General features: G+C 33.1%; 2 protein-coding genes across 2 annotated transcripts; both read left to right on the top strand.

Moving 5' to 3' along the window:
• The first annotated feature begins 1615 nt into the window (after positions 1 to 1615).
• Positions 1616 to 18417, top strand: LOC134691137 (two pore potassium channel protein sup-9-like). Its single transcript, XM_063551417.1, has 3 exons — positions 1616 to 1991; positions 16017 to 16325; positions 17289 to 18417. Exons 2-3 carry the CDS (start codon positions 16043 to 16045, stop codon positions 18068 to 18070), a joined length of 1065 nt encoding a protein of 354 aa, XP_063407487.1. The 5' UTR covers positions 1616 to 1991; positions 16017 to 16042; the 3' UTR covers positions 18071 to 18417.
• LOC134690058 (putative per-hexamer repeat protein 5) lies at positions 7692 to 8801 on the top strand. Its single transcript, XM_063550031.1, has one exon. The coding sequence runs from the start codon at positions 7692 to 7694 to the stop codon at positions 8799 to 8801; it is 1110 nt and encodes a 369-aa protein (XP_063406101.1).
• Positions 18418 to 21812: the final 3395 nt, after the last annotated feature.

Genomic DNA, 21812 nt, shown 5'->3' on the forward strand with positions numbered 1-21812 from the left:
CACCATCTGATACTAAGTTTGTGACAACCTTTATCTGATACTAAGTTTGTGACTACCACTATATGATACTTAGTTTGTGACTACCTCTATCTGATACTAAGTTTGTGACAACCTCTATCTGATACTAAGTTTGTGACTACCTCTATCTGATACTAAGTTTGTGATCTATCTAATACTAAAATTGTGACTACCTCTATATGATACTAAGTTTGTGATTACCTCTATATAATACTTAGTTTGTGACTACCTCTATCTGATACTAAGTGTGTGACTATCACTGTCCGATACTAAGTTGATGACTACCTCTATCTGATACAAAGACTGTAACAACCACTATCTGATACTAAGTTTATGACTACCTCTATCTAATACTAAGTTTGTGACAACCTTTATCTGATACTAAGTTTGTGACTACCACTATATGATACTTAGTTTGTGACTACCTCTATCTGATACTAAGTTTGTGACAACCTCTATCTGATACTAAGTTTGTGTCTACCTCTATCTTATATTAAGTTTGTGACTACCTCTATCTGATACTTAGTTTGTGACTACCACCATCTGATACTAAGTTTGTGTCTACCTCTATCTTATATTTAGTTTGTGACTACCTCTATCTGATACTAAGTGTGTGACTATCACTATCCGATACTAAGTTTATGACTACCTCTATCTGATACAAAGTCTGTAACTACCACTATCTGATACTAAGTTTATGACTACCTCTATCTGATACTAAGATTGTGACAACCACTTTCTGTTCTAAGTTTGTGACTACCACTATCTGATACTAAGTTAGTGAATATCCCTATCTGATACTAAGTTTGTGACTACTTCTATCTGATACTAAGTTTATGACTACCCTATATGATACTAAGTTCATGACTACCCTATCTGATACTAAGTTTATGACTACCCCTATCTGATACTTAGTTTATAACTACCCCTATCTGATAAAAGTTTATGACTATCCCTATCTGATAAAAGTTTATGACTACCCCTATCTGATAAAATTTTATGACTACCCCTATCTGATAAAAGTTTATGACTATCCCTATCTGATTAAAGTTTATGACTACCCCTATCTGATAAAAGTTTATGACTACCCCTATCTGATTAAAGTTTATGACTACCACCATCTGATACTAAGTTTGTGACTTCCATTATCTGATACTTAGTTTATGACTACTTCCATGTACTACCAAGTCCGTGACTACCTTTATCTGCGGAATCACGACGGATGCCAACAGGGAACAAGTTTAGACTGTGTTACTTTAACAATGTTTAATTCACCTATGATTTTGTAGGGTTCACGTCGAGTAATATATAAATGGTTTGCATGGTCTTGGTGTATTTTAAACTTTCTTCGACATATAGGCTTTATTCTGTACATAGTGTAAGCTCAGTATCTTGTTACCATTTTATAATATTTTGTAAAGTGCTTACAGTTTCAAGCAAAGTCAGACTTAGCTAATATATAGATTTTCTGTTAAGGCACAGTTTTGCTTTGATTTTATATATCTTTTGTCATTTCATACCCAATAAACTTTTCTAATAATCATTAACAATCGTATATGGTAATGAACGCATTACCATGGGAATACAAATGAATGCAAGCCATTGTGAATGCGCTACGACAGTTTTCTATGCATAAATATTGACACTGTAGATAAAATCGATAATGTAAAGTAATATTCATGCACTATTTGAAATTGACATTCTATTTATATATTGTAAACACCAACCGTCTGTTACCACTATTTTTATTCAAGAAAGCGGGGAAATCGACGGTGTATATTGATTTCATATAATCTCTGTAAGAGGACTCCTGAACAATTGGAGAGCCGTGAATACTTGCAGAAGATACTTTTTTTTTTGTCACATTGCAGATATGATATGATAGCAATTTGGTATCTTTGATTTTTAATTACGGAATGTCAGCTGTTAGGAATTTGATTGAAATGGATCAAGGGAGCTGAAATCAAATTAAGGTTAGTGAATTTAAAGCTATCGGGGAAATTTTACAGTATTTATAAACATAGCTAGATAGAAACCCTTGCGAGAGTATGTATCAATTATGGACATTTTGATTACTATAATAAAAATAAAAAAACACTTTTGGACAAGGATGGGGCGGGTGTAAAAATACGAGATTAATCATTGCGATATTGTAGTTAAAATTGCATACAGCTTCATGCGATGTTCAGATTGTCGTTTGTTGCTATATTTGGTGTTCCTTTATTGTTTGATACATAAACCAGTTCTCTCGTTTCAATAGTAAATCATTGTCATATCGGGGCCCTTAATATAAAAAAAGAAGATGTGGTATGATTGCCAATGAGACAACTATCCACAAAATAGTTTGCTATATATCATGCCGGGTTTTGCTCATTTTTTAATCCAAAATCATACCAAATTTTTCATTTTAAATTATTTGGAGTTCCTCAATTAATTAATGTGGAAAGCTCGTATACTAATTATTCGACAACAGCGAAGACCAGTGCCATTAAAATAATAAATCTTATTGATAGATATAGGAAGATGTGGTGTGAGTGATACTTTTGTTGTTGATCGAATTACTGTTGCATTGATATATGTATTCATCACCTCCACTTCTTTATACTACAAATTATGTTTTACTTTCAATAATCAGCAACAATTATAGCATCGGAGAAAAAAATGCTTTAATATGCTAAACATGTAAATTGTATTTAAATTTATACATTTGCCGGGATTATTATTTAAAGTTATTATTTAAAATTATAGTTCATTGAGTTTTTTGTTCACTTTTCGCTGTTCATTATAGAGGTAACATTAAAGCGTTTTTATATTGTCTGTGATAAATATATAAAATTGAGAATGGAAATGTGAAATTTGTCAACCCGACCAAAGGTAAAGTGCAAAAAAACAAAACAGCCCAGAGCCACCAATGGGTCTTAAAAAAATCCCATACCCGTAGGCAGCTTCAGCTGAATGACCCCTTTGCAAAATGTGTACTAGTTTAATGAACGTGGACGTCACAATAAACTTCAAAACATATAAAAATTGATAATCATACGACACTAACAAAGGCCAGAGGCTTCTGACTTGGAACAGGCGCATACTAAGTACATGAATTGGAAAAAAAATACCCAGTGCATTCCTCGCGTCGAGTTCGTGTTTTATTCTTGCTTGGAATACGTGTTTTATTCTCGCGTGAAATAAGTGTTTTACAGATACGTTCTTTGGGAACAAACCTTTTAAACCATGCAAGAGCGACATATTTCTTGTTGTCGCATTATTCTAGGTTCTGCCTTCTTTGCAATCTTTTCAATTTGCAAGAAAAATCAATTATGGATACTAAAAGAACAATCTGCTTGACCATCAGTAAAACGAACACTTGAGAATGTTAATTTACATACGTCTCTTCCTTTTTAAGCTAATGAAGTGCTTTGTCTTCATTGTTTGGTAAATTAGTTTTTGCTAATAAAGGAAAAGAAAGAAAAGAAAATGATATTATTAGCATGATTGGTGGCATGACATGATACATTTCAATTTAGGTTAATCTGAGTAATTATGAAATATTCGCCGTTTCAAAATCTACAAGGTAATTTCAGTGTTCCTAATCCAAAATTGAAATAACATGAGGTCATTGGTTATATTTCCATTCGTATAGCACATTGTTTATTGTATGCTTTTAAAATCGTTACATAGAATGCTAAATATTATGACGTATCAAAACTATGAGGTTCTAAAATATGAAATTTGAGAGTAATGGACAAAAAGTAGAAAACAAACAGAAAAAGTTTGTTTTTTTGCAAGATTACACCCATAACCGTATACACAAACAAAACTATTAAATGCAATACAACTACTGATCGAATACAGCAATGACGACCCCCTTTTTCCTAACCAAGACTCCCGTAAATAGATCGAAAACAAACATGATGATTTGTGAGTTCATTTTCTAGACACAATGTAAGTGATTATTCACTCTACATACGTTATTGATATCAGAGTAGAAATGATGTTCATTAGTGTTGAGAATATTGAGGTCCTAAATAATCAAAATTGCAAATAGCATGAATAATGGTCAAAAAGTATAAGAATTGAGAAAATGGTAATGCGGGGTTCACACATTGCCGATTATTGCTCCCGTTTGAGATCAGACAGCAATACGATATGAAAAGTGAAAAAGTCGGATTGGTATCCTCAATTATCTGGAATGTCCTATCTTTGTCTGAACGCATTCGTTTTAGTTCGTAACAGATTCCTACGGATCGGGAAGGGTCCGAATAGTTCGGCAAAGTATCCCGACAGTTAGGTGCGTCCCGTAACATTCGGGGCAACTCAGCCGATTTTGTCTAATCGGATTACAATCGTGGCTATGTCGTGACAGATTCTGCTGTATCGGATCGAATTCCGAACAATGTCTTGTGTATTCTGGACGGTGTCCTGTGGAACGGGAATGATCCGGAGTAATTTTTCATAGCTGTTTTTCTGCCGATTGAGTCCAGATTGAATCCAGATCTTGTCGATTGCGAACCGTTTTTTGCCGAAACCGTTCCGAAACAGTCCGGTTATTAATACGAAATTCGTCAACGACACCCCCGTCAGAGTCCCGACAACTACAGAATACAATACGACTGAGACCAGACAAAGCCGTTTGCAATGCGATAGAGCGGACCGTGATAGGCTTAAGTTCCGACAGTACCTGATCATCCCGAATATGCCGACAGTTTTCGAACAAATAACTTCCGTCAGCATCGGTTCACAGTCTGGTCACTGTCTGATCTCTGTCGGATTACATTCGGTAGAGTCGGGACGCAGTCGTGACAGACTCGGTCGAATTTTACCTGGCGAAAAATACAAATCGGATTAGAAGCAGATTCAGAACGGGATTATCGGGACTTATTCGCTTAGAAACGGTTGGATATCGGTGCTTCCTGAACACTATCTGATTGTTGTCGTGATCAAATTATTTTTTTTACAAATTTTAATTTAAGTTTGAATTTCCATCCACGATTCACAGGATCTTGATCAGACTTTTAATAAATTTTATCGGGAATGGTCCTGTCAAGAACGGTAGTAAAAATCGTGAATGTGTGACCCCAGCTTAAAGAATTAAAGTATACAGAAATGATTCATTTTCTAGATACAATGTAATGGATAATTTGTATGTTAGAAGTGATTCTTTACTCTACGTACATTATTGATATCAGAGTAGAAATGATGTTCATCACTGTTGACTAATTACATACAACTAATGGTTTGTAAGTTACACGCGAGGTTTGAGTGACAGGAAAAGGATTTTAAGCTAAGTCATTAGTAACCTTTACTTTTAATGACAGTGAAGTCAATTTTTTGTCTCTAGCGATTTTAACAAAACATGACAAAAACTGTTATGTTTACGCATTTGTAGATTTATGTGAAGGATAAAACTTGTAAATACCAATGCATAGCTTTTAATGTTAAGAGAATAAATAATTACTTAGATGCAAAAATAGATGAATGAAATGAAACCTATACAATCTCAATATTATAGCAAAAGGTAAAAACGCACTGCTGAAAAATTTACCTGACGATACAGTTTTGTTATGTGTAGGCCTTATATAGCTGTCGCTACGGTATTGATTTGCTCATTGTTGAAGGTATATCATATGTACATTGATACGTTTCTGATTGATAGTTATCTCAATGGCAATAATACCTCATCTATTAGTATCCCTTTCTCTTGACCAACGAGAGTAAACGATTCATGAAATAGAGGTTTCCTTAGGTGTCAGAACACCAATTATTCTCTCCAATTTAGAAAGTAGCCCTACTCTTAGACAAACTAGTGCGTTTCACTTTGATATCATTGATTACTCTAACTAACCAACAAATCTGCAGAAACGAAACTTTTGGAGAAATAAATTTAGACCACTGTGGATTCATTAATATTCGTTGGATACCAATTTTTGTGAATTTCGTGGGTAGGGATTAACCACGAAATTAAATGTTCAACGAATCACAAATGTCCTATATGTTTTAACACAGTCTTCAGCAAAACCACAAAATTAAATGTCCACCAACATGCAACTTTTCCTTAAACCACGAAAGTTGGTACCCACGAACATAAATGAATCCACAGCATTTTGAGCCAAAATTTACTTTTATATGAGTATGCATTAAACATTCAGGGTTAATGCGCTCCATAGTATACTAATTAAGATTTCCAGAAGAGCAGGGGTTATTTATTTTGGTAATTCACGTGTTCACAAGGTCATGTAATTCTTATAAGACTTTAAAGGTATGTTGAAAATTGGCACGTAGAAAAGTGATACATGTACAATTCAGGATATACCTGGTTTCTATGAAGTTAAAATATTAAGAAAGCTGTGAAATTGCAAAATAGGATTTTTTAATTGGTGGTCTGACACCTATGCAAATTCTGACATATCTCTTTCCATTTTTGGTTCGAGCGTTTCAATGAGTCTTGTAGACGAAGCATGCGTCTGGCCCGCTTTCATGATTTGATGAGTTTTTGTTGTTTTTAACTTTTCAAATGTATAACATGAAAATAAGAAGATCATGGAAATATAACCACATCATGAAAAGGATCAAAAAAGAACATTACCGTAAAACAAGGAAAATTTCAAAAGTAAAAAATTCGTCTCTCTTGTCGAAAATGTCGTCTTGTATAAAACTGATATATCAAAACATATCAGCAATGAGTATTTTATTGTTGTTAATATAGGATTTAATATGTAAAGTCATTTCCCTCAGGTAAATTTCAACAAAGTAATAAAACAATATTGGCTTTTATCAAAGCAAATATCATCGCGTAATTAAATATTTGCATTAATTGGAATTCAGACGAATGAACCAGAGTTGTGCGATAAAGTATAGTTTATTGCTTGCAAATTAGTAAAAAAATATAACAAATTACTGTATCATGTCAGAAGTTGTAACAAATTAAAGTCTTTAATTATAATTTATTTGTTTGTCAATATTATATCCTCTTGTGTATAGTTTGTTAAGCACATTTCATAAATGTTCATCTAGCAGATTTTTCCACGGTCATTTATCAGTTTATACGATTTATAGATATATGAAGATTTGGTATTAGTGGCGATGAGACAACGATCCGTCCAAGTCACAATTTATAAAAGTAAACCATTGTAGGTCAAGGTATGGTCTTCAACATGGAGCCTTGGCTCACACCGTACAGCAAGCTATAAAGGGTCCAAAAAATTCTAGTGTAAAACCATTTGTTTCATGGTTAACCTTGAAAACAGTCTTGTTATGTTACTTTTTTTTTTATCAGTCCTTGATTAAAACAAACAGAAGTAGGCGAAAGTTATTGCCTAAAAAGTTAAAGGAATAAGACATAGTGAAGTTGGCACATCTTTTGGGAATTTTGGGTCATCAATGCCCTTCAACTCCGTACTTGTTTAGCCGTTTATAACTATTTTGAACTGAGCGACACTGATGAGTCGTATGTAGACGAAACGAGCGTCTGGCGTGTTAATTTATAATCCTGGTATCTTTGATAACTAATTGTAAAAATCCTATTATTTGCTCTCCTTAGTATACGACAAGAGGCTTATCTTATAGACGCATTTTATGAGTCGAATGAGTACACATCTTGTCACTTGGCGGGATATGCATCTTCTGGTCGACTGGGGACGCACCTTGTGAGTGGAATGAGAACGCATCTTGTGAGTGGAATGGGTACACATCTTGTGAGTGGAATGGGTACATATCTTGTGAGTGGATTGGATACGCATCTTGTTAGTGGAATGGGTACGCGTCTTGTGAGGGGAATAGGTACGCATCTTGTGAGTGGAATGGGTACGCATCTTATGAGTGGAATGGGTACGCATCTTGTTAGTGGAATGGGTACGCATCTTGTGAGTGGAATGGGTACGCATCTTATGAATGGAATGGGTACATATCTTGTAAGTGGAATTGGTACATATCTTGTGAGTGGAATGGGTACATATCTTGTGAGTGGAATGGGTACACATCTTGTGAGTAGAATGGGTACACATCTTGTGAGTGGAATGGGTACACATCTTGTGAGTGGAATGGGTACATATCTGGTGAGTGGAATGGGTACACATCTTGTAAGAGGAATGGGTACGCAGTTTGTGAGTGGAATGGGTACACGTCTTGTGAGTGGAATGGGTACATATCTTGTGAGTGGAACGGGTACGCATCTTGTGAGTGGAATGGGTACGCATCTTGTGAGTGGAATAGGTACGCATCTTGTGAGTGGAATGGGTACGCATCTTATGAGTGGAATGGGTACGCATCTTGTTAGTGGAATGGGTACGCATCTTGTGAGTGGAATGGGTACACATCTTATGAGTGGAATCGGTACGCATCTTGTTAGTGAAATGGGTACGCATCTTGTGAGTGGAATAGGTACGCATCTTGTGAGTGGTATAGGTACGCATCTTGTGAGTGGAATGGGTACGCATCTTATGAGTAGAATGGGTACGAATCTTGTTAGTGGAATGGGTACGAATCTTGTGAGTGGAATGGTAACACATCTTGTGACTGGAATGGGTACACATCTTGTGAGTGGAATGGGTACACATCTTGTAAGTGGAATGGGTACGCAGCATGTGAGTGGAATGGGTACGCAGCATGAGAGTGGAATGAGTACGCAGCTTGTGAGTGGTATGGGTACATATCTTATGAGTGGAATGGGTTCGAATCTTGTTAGTGGAATGGGTACATATCTTGTGAGTGGAGTGGGTACATATCTTGTGAGTGGAATGGGTACACATCTTGTGACTCATGTAGTCCTCAAATGTGCTTTAAGATCATAAATTCAAAGTAAATCTGATGAAAGAGTTTTGACATTCATTAAACACTTAATTAAGTGTCTATTTCTAGTTATTCTAACTGCAAGATATATATTACCTGTATACGATATCTAACATAGCTTATACGATATCTTATTTAGTTTTAAAGATATCGTATATAGTTTTTACGATATCTCATATAATTTTCTTATAAACTAATTATATGAGATGTATACTAAACCAATGGAGATGTCTAATTTGTAATATAATATATAAGATATCTTATAAAACTAGAAAATATCTTATATATTATATAAAATATTTTCAAGGTCCAATAAATTGTAAAACGACTTGCCAAAGTAAATATTATACATGGACAATTGGCTGATCTGATCACAAATCCATGCATACAAGAGCGTTAACACATCATGGCAGTCAGTGACAGTTAAAAATATAGCAGTGGGCGTTGTACTTGATTAAATAAAGCGGAAAACATTTCCTAGGGGAATTCAAAGTACATTTAAATGTCAGCGAGAGTTTGTCAATTGCTGATTGTATTTTTTTTATATGACATTAGTTTGGAAATGGTAAAGATAAAGTAGGAATTAACAGGAAAATATATCGAGATCGACGATACACTGAATTGTAGCATTAAATCAAGATTTCAATTTAATCATCTGAAAATAATTATAAAATTTGATTTTGAAAAAAATATATTTTGCATGTTACTCAAAACGGGTATACTTAGTGCTTATAATATTAGATTTATTTAGAAATGTTTAAAGGCTCAATTTGAGTAACAGAAAAATACATGCATAAATGCCAATGTTTTGGATCAATACAACGGATTCATTAACAAGATGATTAATGTCTTGAGAATATCATCTAACTAGATACAATATAGATTGATAAGTATGCTGTTAAGTTCTAGAGGAAATCTTCCCAACCCAGATTTGATGAAGATATTTTCTTACATTTAATGTGTATAAATTTACAAAAATGTAGATATATATAACTATTCCATGGGTGTTATATAAATGTAATTTGGCAGGGTCTAAAGGTTTCTCCAGAATTATTTGCATTCTTTTTCCCCGCCTTAAAATGTGTGATATAGGTATGATTATAAAAAAATAAATGCTGAATTGTATAAAGCTATTAGCTTTTAAAAGAATAAAAAAGATATAAATATTTGCAAAGAACGTACAATTATAGCTAGTATATGTACTTTAAAAAAAAAAAATCTAATTCGCGACAGGAAGATAAATCGCCAAATCCCCCCCCCCCCCCCCCACTTCCTTCATGTGCTTAAAAACTGACAGGATTATACGTCGCTTTCATGGAAAGACCTTTTTTTTTTTTTTTTTTAAATATTATCCAGGTTTTTTTTGGTAGTAAAAAATGAAAAAAACAGTTTATAATTTTATTGCGTCCGAAGCACTTTTCTGGAAAACATTTGCAGAGCTAACAGCATAAGAACAAAAAAGGATTAAATTATTTAGATACTATATACTGAAAATCTAAACTTTTATAATTTCCCGAAAAAAGTTTGGAATTATTTTATGAATCGTCTTTTCCGTAAGAATTTGAAAGTTAATTACACGAAACTGTAATTGCGTGCAATTCAGTTTTATGATAAATCCTACATTTTCTCATAAAGCAATTCCTATTATGAAATAATGTGGGAAAATACAAAAATGTTCAAAATCAAGACTAACGGATGAAAGAATAAGAACTCGTCCAATTAGAAATCAAAGAGAAAAATATCGATTTGTAATCCAAACGATTAACAATACCACACATTGGATATGGCTAGAATATCAAAATCACCTCTATTTTACTGGAAAATTGAAATATGATTTATACGGGTTTTACGTTTCAATGTCAATTTCCATATAATATTGAGATGAAATCAGTGGAACAATAGACAACCTTAATATCAAGTGATTGATTCAATATGTCGATTAACCAATAAAATGTCTACGGAATATTCCCTGTTTACACCGTCTCTGTAATTGGATTTTATTGTAACTGTTTTTGACAATGAAATTGCTTTATTTGAAATCGTTCAAACAAGAAATGCAAAGCAGAGTAATTTGATTCGCTCGGCTTATATAAGAGAAATGCAATACATTTTCAAAATTGAATTTAAGATATTTTTGGATCTATGATCGATAATTTGATTGAATCTTTTCTTCTGATATATTTATGTTCCAGACCGTATGAGTATTTTGGACCGTAGGCGTACGGTCTCGACCGTATGCGTACTTTTTCAAAATACTCATACGGTCGGACCGTACGCGTACGGTCCGACTAATAATATAAAAGATGGTCGGGTTTATTAGATACAAATGCTTATACAGCAGATCAACATAACTTAACTATCAAAAATATAAAAAAAGTTCAATTGAAATTAAAACAAAAACTTTACATTTTAAACTTTTTTTAAAATTCACGCTAGTTAAATCTGTTAATCTCTTGTATCTAGCATGTCGATCAGTAATACATTAATTAAATTATGATCACTGAAATTGAAGATATCGGAAGTAAATATCATGTGGAAGGTCAATTGATTGGAATATTTAGCAACTTTACCACCAAATGCAAATGCAAAGAACATGCATGAACTGCATACATGAAAATCTAAAAAATATTACGTTACTTGAATTGTGTCACCTTGGGCGTGTACCAAAATACTATAATTCAAGATTCGTTTGTTCATTTTATCTAGTTGTAATACATTATCAATAACAATTTGTAAAACTTAAAATCACTAGTAAAGATTGTGATAAATGCTTGATTCAATTTAATTTATTACCCATATGATCAAATCACATGTATATCAAGCTCGTGCCGGACCGTACGCGTATGGTCGGACCGTACGAGTATACGTATACGGTCCGGACCGTACGCGTACGGTCCAAATACTCATATGGTCTGGAACATATATATATATATATAACTGACGTGGAAAGGTAACACATGCCCACCGAAAGCTCTTTTTTTGAGAGCCCAGGTGGTCGTGTGGTCTAGCGGGACGGTTGCAGTGCATGCGATTTGGTGTCACGATATCACAGTAGCATGGGTTCGAATCCCGGCGAGGGAAGAACCAAAAATTTGCGAAAGCAAATTTACAGATCGAACATTGTTGGTTTGATGTTTAGACGAGTATATATATATATATATATCATGAATGGAATAAAATTCATTCTTAAATCAACGACAACCGCATAATTCGAGTTGCTTTTTGAACGTTTGTTGGATACTAACTATATCCTTGACCTATAACCAGACAATTATTATTCATTTTTTGAATAAGACTTTTGGAATGTCTTTTTCATTCGCAGTGTGCAAATCTGTTTGTGAAATTTAAGCATTTGTTTAAATTTCTGGCTAGAATTACCTCATTATATCTTAAATGAATGATTTAAGTGTATAAATGGTTAAATTTGTCTTTTTGCATTCACTTTCAGAAACCTTGATGATCGCATAGACCTTCACATCAAAGGATCATGAGTAGATAATTTATAAAATATTTCAAAAAGGTTGAGGTATAGGACTTAATGGCCCTCTTTCGTAGCCATGGTGATGCAAGGTACACGTCAATAAGACAGCAACCAAAACAAATAAAATAAGCAAAGGAACTGTACTGAAACAGAAGCCTACAGTCTGTTGTCAGTAATTGAATTAATATCATCAAGACTATAACGGAAATTAATCTAGAACGGCACGCTAATACTATCATATTAGGATTTTAATCTTAGGCCTATAGCAACTGATGTTTAATTCACTAATGATTATCAGGTTAGGTATACTCAATGGTATTTTCATTAATATAAACATTTTTTTTGCTTAATGTTGCGATTGACTGCTATTCCAAGGACTACAGTACAGTCTTGTATGCAACGTAGTTTTTGTATCAGGCGGAAATTACCGTTTGATGCCTTAAAAAATAACTTATTAATAACATTTTCAAATTCTCTATCATATATTATTTATAACAGAACTGCAATCAATTTTCAAAGTTGAGTTTAAAAATCTTTTCCCCAAAACAGAACTAAACATGCAGGCCGTACGATTACCTCTAGTCATTAATTTCTGTGTCATTTGGTATCTTGTGGAGAGTTGTCTCAATGCCTGGCAATTCTACAACATCTTCTCATTTCTAAATTTGCAAATCCTCTATTAATATGCAAAAGCAATATTCAAAGTTAAACTTAAGGTGGTACCTAACACTACACACCTAACACGTTTTAATTACATTGTGTTATCAAGGGAATAACAAGCTTCTCAATGATCAAAATTAGTGTTTGTCAAACTGCGTAATTTTTCTGATTAATTGGTTGGTTCAATTTTTTTGAAATTTTGATATTTTTGTTAAAGGGTCAAAGTTAATACTTTGTTAAAATTTTATGAAAATTAAACGAGCCAAATTAATTTTGGTGAAAGTGCTAGGTACCACCTTAAGAATGGTAAGTTTAGAGAAAAGTTAAGACCCCCGTAGTTCTCTGCTATAAGCGTTATAGTTTTATTCCAAAGCCTTTTTTATCGACATAACGAACAGTCTTACGCTGACATTTCATCTTGGTATTTCTATGTTTGTATAAAGCATTAAGTGTTCATAGATATTTGTGGTGGTAGTATTGCTAATTCCATCATCCTATTGATTTTAAAATCAGTGAAACACTAGCGAGAGAAAGGAAACCCCTGACGGTTCATAAATCACAAAGCAGTATCTTATTTAATGAGCATTCTTGCAGGAAAAGATTTATGTATAGTGGAATTACAGAGAAAAGGAAAATAATTATCATCAATATACCACTTTTGCTGTATTTATAAGGATTTAAAGAGTTTCATATTCAAATGGATAATTTATTGTAAAGTTTATATAAATGATTAAACTAAGAAAGTGTTTTTTGCCTGGTTGAATATAGAAACGGTATAAACAAATATTGAGATTGAAATTTTTGGATTACTCTTTGATTAATAGAACTTTTAAGTAAGGTAAGTTTATGTTATGCGACCTACCGAAGTATACTATTTATTGGGTTTGTAGTAACATTAGCATCACGACGGGTGCCACAGGTGGAGCAGGATCTGCTTACCCTTCCGGAGCACTTGAGATCACCCCTAGTTTTTGATGTGGTTCGTGTTGTTTATTCTTTAGTTTTCTATATGTTGTGTCTTGTGTACTATTATTTGTCTGTTTGTCTTTTTCTTTTTTAGCCATGGCGTTTTCAGTTTATTTTAGACCTATAGTTCGACTGCCCCTCTTCTGTCAATAATGCATTGTCAAATTTTCACTATGATTTATGCATATTTTGCTGTAGTGTCCGAACGTGATCTTTCTGAAAATACATTGATATGAAATAAAATAACTTTTTAATAATAATTACACTAGTTGTTGTATTTGGAATAATTATTTTGATTAAACATCAACAAAACAGCAAGCCAACAACACGATTCGTCAGTTTTTCTGTTTCAATTAGTGGTTTTTCATGGGAATCAACTTATTTGCAAGATCATTTTACATATTTTAAATGTTAATATTCATGACATGTCACATGTTTTAGAAATTCATGTCATGTAACATATTTAAGATGTTCTTTCAGGTCACCTGTTTAAGATGTTCATGACATATCACATGTTTTAGATATTCATTTCAGGTCACATGTTTTGGATATTCATGACATATCACATGTTTTAGATGTTCATTTCAGGTCACATGTTTTAGATGTTCATGACATATCACATGTTTTAGATATTCATTTCAGGTCACATGTTTTGGATATTCATGACATATCACATGTTTTAGATGTTCATTTCAGGTCACATGTTTTGGATATTCATGACATATCACATGTTTTAGATATTCATTTCAGGTCACATGTTTTGGATATTCATGACATATCACATGTTTTAGATATTCATTTCAGGTCACATGTTTTGGATATTCATGACATATCACATGTTTTAGATGTTCATTTCAGGTCACATGTTTTGGATATTCATTTCAGGTCACATGTTTTGGATATTCATGACATATCACATGTTTTAGATATTCATTTCAGGTCACATGTTTTTGATGTTCATGACATATCACATGTTTTAGATGTTCATTTCAGGTCACATGTTTTAGATGTTCATGACATATCACATGTTTTAGATATTCATTTCAGGTCACATGTTTTGGATATTCATGACATATCACATGTTTTAGATGTTCATTTCAGGTCACATGTTTTGGATATTCATTTCAGGTCACATGTTTTGGATATTCATGACATATCACATGTTTTAGATATTCATTTCAGGTCACATGTTTTTGATGTTCATGACATATCACATGTTTTAGATGTTCATTTCAGGTCACATGTTTTAGATGTTCATGACATATCACATGTTTTAGATATTCATTTCAGGTCACATGTTTTTGATGTTCATGACATATCACATGTTTTAGATATTCATTTCAGGTCACATGTTTTAGATGTTCATGACATATCACATGTTTTAGATATTCATTTCAGGTCACATGTTTTAGATGTTCATGACATATCACATGTTTTAGATGTTCATTTCAGGTCACATGTTTTAGATATTCATGACATTTCATTTTCTTTTAAAATGTCCTGTTCTAAAAGATACTCGATCTCAACATCTATCTAATCTAAATTCCAAATTCAAAAATTTTTCAAGATTATCTGATGAAATGAAATTTGTTTGGATTCTTTCATCTGAAGATTTGTTTGTAACTTCAAACTTATCTAATTTATTGCACTCCCTTTTTGAAGAACGAAAGAAAATTATAGAAAATATTGTTGTTTAAAAAAAAAAAAAAAAAAAATAAACGGAGGAAAAATATAGATAGATATATAATTATAGGAAATAAAATTGATCAGGAGTTGTCTCCCATAAACCTAGTACTATAAAGAATTATGTTATTTCTCCAGGTCACAGTGGCACCCATAACAACTATGTTTTGTCAATAACTTGGTTTATATCAGGTTAATTAGTGTAAATGTGTATTCATGTGTTGTTTTTGTTTTTTGTTGTCTAAATGTACTTTAATCATTCTAATCATTTTCTGTGCTTTATTTTGTAATTCATTCATTTGATTGTATAGCTCAAATTTTGGGCACCATGATTGGTTAATAAAAAATTATCTTATCTTATCTTATGTTTTTAATGTCATGTCATGTCACATGTTTTAAATGTTCATGCTATGTTTGTTTATTGCAGGTTTCTGCAAAGCCGACTATAAAAGAATGAAAAGACAGAACGTGCGAACCTTGTCATTGATTATATGTACTTTCACTTATCTTCTCATTGGAGCTGCAGTCTTTGATTCACTGGAATCCGACTTTGAAATAGAAAATAGACGAAATCTACGAGAAAGAGAACGAAAAATCAGAGAAAAATATAATATCACTGATGAACATTTTGAAAAAATCAGAATCAATGTTATAAAATCGAAACCATATCAAGCCGGTACCCAGTGGAAATTTTCTGGTGCCTTATACTTCTCTTTAGTTGTTGTAGCCGTTATAGGTAAGTAAGCCAGGACCCGGAGGACATTTAGTTGTTCCTTTTCTTTTTTGTTAGTTGTTGTAGCCATTATAGGTAAGAAAGCCAGGACCCGGAGGACATTTAGTTGTTCCTTTTCCTTTTCTTTAGTTGTTGTAGCCGTTATAGGTAAGACAGTTGGTACCAAGTGGAAATTATTCTCTACGTTATACTTTTTAAAGTGTTTTTTTTTTTTTTAAATAATTAGTTTAAAAATCCGTTTTTACGAGATGAATAGGTTTTACTAAGACAATATTTTGAAACCGTCGTGTCGTTTTTACTTTTCCCCAAGTGGCTTGGTATTAAAGTCAAGTTTTATTGTCGCATATTTAAAATAAATTATTTTGACTCCAATACTTCTGTTTTCAAAAAATTTTATTAACACGTTTCTGACAACTTTGAAAAGTTAATGGTTTCTTTCTCAGACAAATTATATCTTGGTGTTCCAAACAATTTCTATATTTGGCTTTCCCGAACGTTTTGTCTCGAGCTTAATATAGGTTATTTAAGGCTATTCACGACACAAATGTTCACTGCACTGCAATCGATTCCAATTCTCAACATTTCCACCTTTTACTACAGACACATTCGTATGTGCGTATTCTCTAGGAACAATAAATTATGAATTTAAAATGGAAATGTAATTAAGAATGAAATACAGCTAAACTCAAATACAATCAAAAGTTGAAAATAGGGACACATTGATGTAATCGTTGCATATATATTCCAGCTCGCCATCTATATTTCAAAGGCTAATAATGAATGATACCCTTATAAAAAAATAATGTTAATTTAAAAACAAAACTCGTTTCCATCAATTTTCCCCCTCCACTTCCAAAACGGTTTCACAGCATATGATGAGCAAATGTTTTGTACATTAGAAAACCCGTGTAAAGGTAATTTATTTTTGCCCGGTGTGAACATAATTATATTTGAAATATTTTTCAGGTTATGGACATAGTACCCCTAAAACGGTTAGTGGCAAGTTGTTCTGCATGGGATACGCATTAGCTGGCATTCCACTATGTATAATTATGTTCCAAAGCGTGGGCGAAAGACTTAACACATTCATGTCATATGGATTGAAACAAATTAAAAAATGTTTTCGACTGAAGAAAACAGAGGTGTCCCAAACGGACTTGATATTCGTGACAATGAATCTTTCTACAATTATCGTAGCCGTTGGAGCTTTAATATTTTCTCACTATGAAGGTTGGGAGTACATTGATTCTCTGTACTATTGTTTTATCACCTTGACAACGATTGGGTTTGGCGATTATGTAGCTTTACAAAAGAAAGATAAAGTACAGACGCATTACTATGCATTCAGCTTACTTTTTATTTTGTTTGGATTGACAGTTATATCAGCTGCAATGAATTTGTTGGTGTTGCGTTTCCTTACTCTAAATTCTGAAGATGAAAGACGAGACGAACTTGAGGCAGCAATAGCTGCCCAGAATGCAGTTCATCTTGAAGGCGACGTCATAACCGGAAACGCAGGTGTTGTGGGTAATGCACAAGAGCGACCTGATTTTCAAGAGACTTTATCAGTATGTTCATGCTCTTGTTATAAATGGAGGTCAGCCAGAGATAAAATTTATGGTGCAACCAACAACCCAACACGTACAAAATCTTTCATGTCAAACAATGTCACGACAACTAAGGAGGACAATAACTCTGAAACTGATTCGTTCTTATTGTGGCAACGTAGTAAACGTGCGTCATTTTAAACTATTAATTTTTCTAGTCCTTTTATTTATATTTACATTAAACATGTTTTCATTATTTTATTAAATAGTATTGCTCCACCAGAATACATAAAAATTGTGAAATTGGCATATTTTATGAGGCTAAAACCGACCTCAAAACTAATACTAGTAATGCACTTTTATCGTAGATAAGCGTTATAACTGAATGCATTTCATCTATAACAATGGAGTTTGTCATGTTTGATAATTGTATGTTTAATGAAACCATGAAAAGTTGAAAGAACGTTATTGGACCTCTGCTTGACTAACGACAGCTGATAATTACCAAATACGTAGAAGCAATCCTTTTCTCTTTTCCTCAATTGTCACATCATCGAATTAAACTTATTACCAGGTTTTTACTATCATAAACAACACTACGGGTGCCACATGTGGAGCAAGAAATGCTTAGCCTTCAGGAGCATCAGTGTTCACATTAGTTTTAGTAGTGGTTCGTATTGCTCAATCTGTATTGTTCTATTGAGAGATTTTTTGGACTAGTTTGTCTTTTCGTCATTTTTTTGTCATAACGTTATTAGATTGGCTTTGTCAGACCTGAGTTTTGAATGTCAGCTTCATATACTGTGGATTCATTTATATTCGTTGGTAACAATTTTCGTGGATTGAGGGAAACGTGCATATTCGTGGATATTTTAATCCGTGGTTTTGGCAAAGATTGCATACATTCCTATGGAATATTTGTATCTCGTTAAACATTTAAATTTGTGGTCCCCCTGTACCCATGAAATCAACGAAAGTTGATGATATCCAACGAATATTAATTAATCCATAGTTATCCGACTGTCTGCAACACACAGTCAATAATTGAAAGCACTTTAATCTTCCATGTAGCAAGCCGAATGCATAGAACAAGAAAAAATTATAATGTAAGACAAAATATGCCTCCTTTTCCATAGGGTTATGCGCCAATCACATGATAATGTGTATATGTGCTTACAAGGGAGATATCAATTTACTGAAAATTCAAATATACCGGCTAATCATGCAACCTGATTGACATTGGATTTACATGAGTGCATACATTTAGGTGTACATTAAAATTAAAACTTTTTAATCAATTTTATTAATGACTTTATGAATTATTCATGCTTGACTTTTAAATTTCAAAAAAGGTTAAAGGATCCCGATGAAACTAAGCACAGGAATTGTTTTCGGACGCACACAAATTATGAAGAGTTTTGTTATATACTATCATTCAGTCGATATCGCAACTATTTGACTGCATGTCCCGAGGATATAATCCACTCATTAATCGCTGCTTTTGGTACTGACATGATATATAACATACTTTTTTTTCAAATTCTATTTTCGTAAATTAAGACATTATTTAGAAATCAACGTTACAACTCTCTCAGATAAAGTTATGATGAGATTAATTTGGCTAGTCTTATAAGTTCTATTGGAAAACTGGCTTCTAACGTAACCAGGTTTTTATTCATTTTATGTTTTCAAATTTATAAGTTTAAATGAACTCATCATAGATACCAGGATGGAAACTTTATATTTACGACAGACGCGCCTTTCGTCTACAAAAGACTCATCAATGACGCTCGAATAAAAAAAAATGTTAGAGGCCAAATAAAGTACGAAGTTGAAGAGTTCCTGGTAAAGGCAAATCAAGTAAAGCGTTGTTACCCACAACATCTATAAAATGTTGTTTTCATTCGACGTCAAAATTGCCCTGAGACTTTCGATTTCCTGATTTAAATTGTGATCGTTTTTCCCTCCTGCAAAACATAGGTGCAACTACATCAGTGTATTATAAAAGATTTAGCTAGCTCTAAAACCAGGTCTTACTCGCTATTGTCTCGGAAAATGCCAGATCGAAATCAGTAATATGACGGTTTGTTTTTCATTCGTTCAGTTGGTTGATCAAGTGGAATGTTTGATCATGTAAGATTTTATTGATTTGCCCCTTTTTCATTTTCTTTGAGTTCAAAACTGTTGTCATTACATATATCTTTTAGTGTCTGTGACAAACGGTCTATATTTGTGACAATACGAAAAGCGTCTCTTTCAATGTCTGGGATTGCTAGAAGCAAAATTTAGCGTATTATATTTTTTAGATATGCACAAATGAATAAAGAAATGAATTAATTTGTTTTATTAATTGTTTTTGTCCGTTGGAGAATGATTACTGAAATATAAGATGTATGTCAATAAACCGGCCTAGTGAATTGTTTGTTCTGTAGTGCTTTCGTACGTGATAACAGCATACGAGACAATGATTTGCAGAATATACCATTAGGGTATTGTAATCCATTAGTCCATGAAAAACAGACAAGAATATGACCAAAAACGACGAAAAGTCTACAAAACAAAGCAAAGCAAGCAAAAGATAGTGCAACATAAAAAAAACCCTCATAAAACGACAGTGATATCACGTGCTCTAAAATAGTTAGATTATAACATTGTCGGAAATATATAAACAATTATGTTTTGAAGGAGTTTCAAAAAGTATAAATAGGGATAGTCCTAGAAAGAAACTAATTATAAGTACCTTTTTGAAAAAGACAAACAAGTTCTAGGTCTATATTCAAAGTCATTGAAAAGATAGATTCGGTAATACAAGCTGCAGACAATACAAGAAGCATTATGAGGTTGACAATATAATGGAATTTGATGCGACTGTCGTCAAGATAATGGTGTAGCGCTATTAAATCAGTTCCAATCCACTATTTTCTACATAAGAAAATGCATGTAACAAGTTAGGAATATGACATTTGTTGTCTAATCGTTTGATGTGTTTCAGCTTTTGATTTTGCTATTTGTTTAAGACTTGTATCTAGAAGTCGGTTGAAAACAATTTTTTACGACAAAAGAGATGATTCCGACTTCCCAATTGTGACTTTGTCATTTTTAAACCAATAGTTCCGTTCCAAATGGTGAAGTTGAAATCATAACTTCGTAAAGTTTACGGAAGCCATCACGAGTTGGTTGACTGAACTGTTAAACAGATGGTATCGGATATGTTCCTTATGTCGTAACTATAATCCTGTTCCATTTTCACGAATGTGACCTACCGAGTTAGACTATTTACCGGCTTTGTAATATCATGAGCAACACGACGGGTGCCACATGTGGAACAGAATCTGCTTACCTTCCGGAGCACCTGAAATCACCCCAGCTTTTGGCGGGGTTCGTGTTGCTGTTGTTCCCTTTTTTGTAACGTTTTTTACCTATTGTGTCTGTTTGTATTTTTCAAGCAAAGTGTAAATATAATGGAATTTGATGCGACTGTCGTACAAAAGAGAGGTTTAGCGCTATTAGAAAATGCCTGTACCAAGTCAGAAAGTTTTTATCCATTCGTTTGAGCTTTTAATTTTACCATTTGAATATAGGACATTCCGTTTTTAATTGTCTTCGGAGTTCAATATTTTTGTGTCACATTCCTGACATGGTACAGGCATTTTGGTTTCGAAATTCTAATGGTTTTTTTTTTAAATAATAAATTGCGTTGAATTTGTGTATTCCTAAATGATCATATCATTTTCACGTAAAACATATCAAGAGATACGTATCAAATAACATTGAAAACATTTCAAGTGTTTTTACAATAAAAAAAAAGAAAACAAAACTCTACTTGAAATGAAAATTTTGATATCAATTTCTTGCTATAGCGAAATCGACCAATTGATATTAAATTTTGAAATACGTCATCAGTATTGCAATTCTGTTGTCTGTTCAAAAAGGCACATGCACA

This window comes from Mytilus trossulus, chromosome 11 (assembly GCF_036588685.1).
Source record: "Mytilus trossulus isolate FHL-02 chromosome 11, PNRI_Mtr1.1.1.hap1, whole genome shotgun sequence".
NCBI lineage: Eukaryota > Metazoa > Mollusca > Bivalvia > Mytilida > Mytilidae > Mytilus > Mytilus trossulus.

Excerpts from the sequence above, each read along its gene's own strand:
- LOC134690058 (XM_063550031.1), top strand. The coding sequence starts at position 7,692 with ATGGGTACACATCTTGTGAGTGGAATGGGTACATATCTTGTGAGTGGA.
- LOC134691137 (XM_063551417.1), top strand. The coding sequence starts at position 16,043 with ATGAAAAGACAGAACGTGCGAACCTTGTCATTGATTATATGTACTTTC. Across the intron at positions 16,326-17,288 it reads AGTTGTTGTAGCCGTTATAG|GTTATGGACATAGTACCCCT; the intron begins GTAAGTAAGCCA and ends AATATTTTTCAG.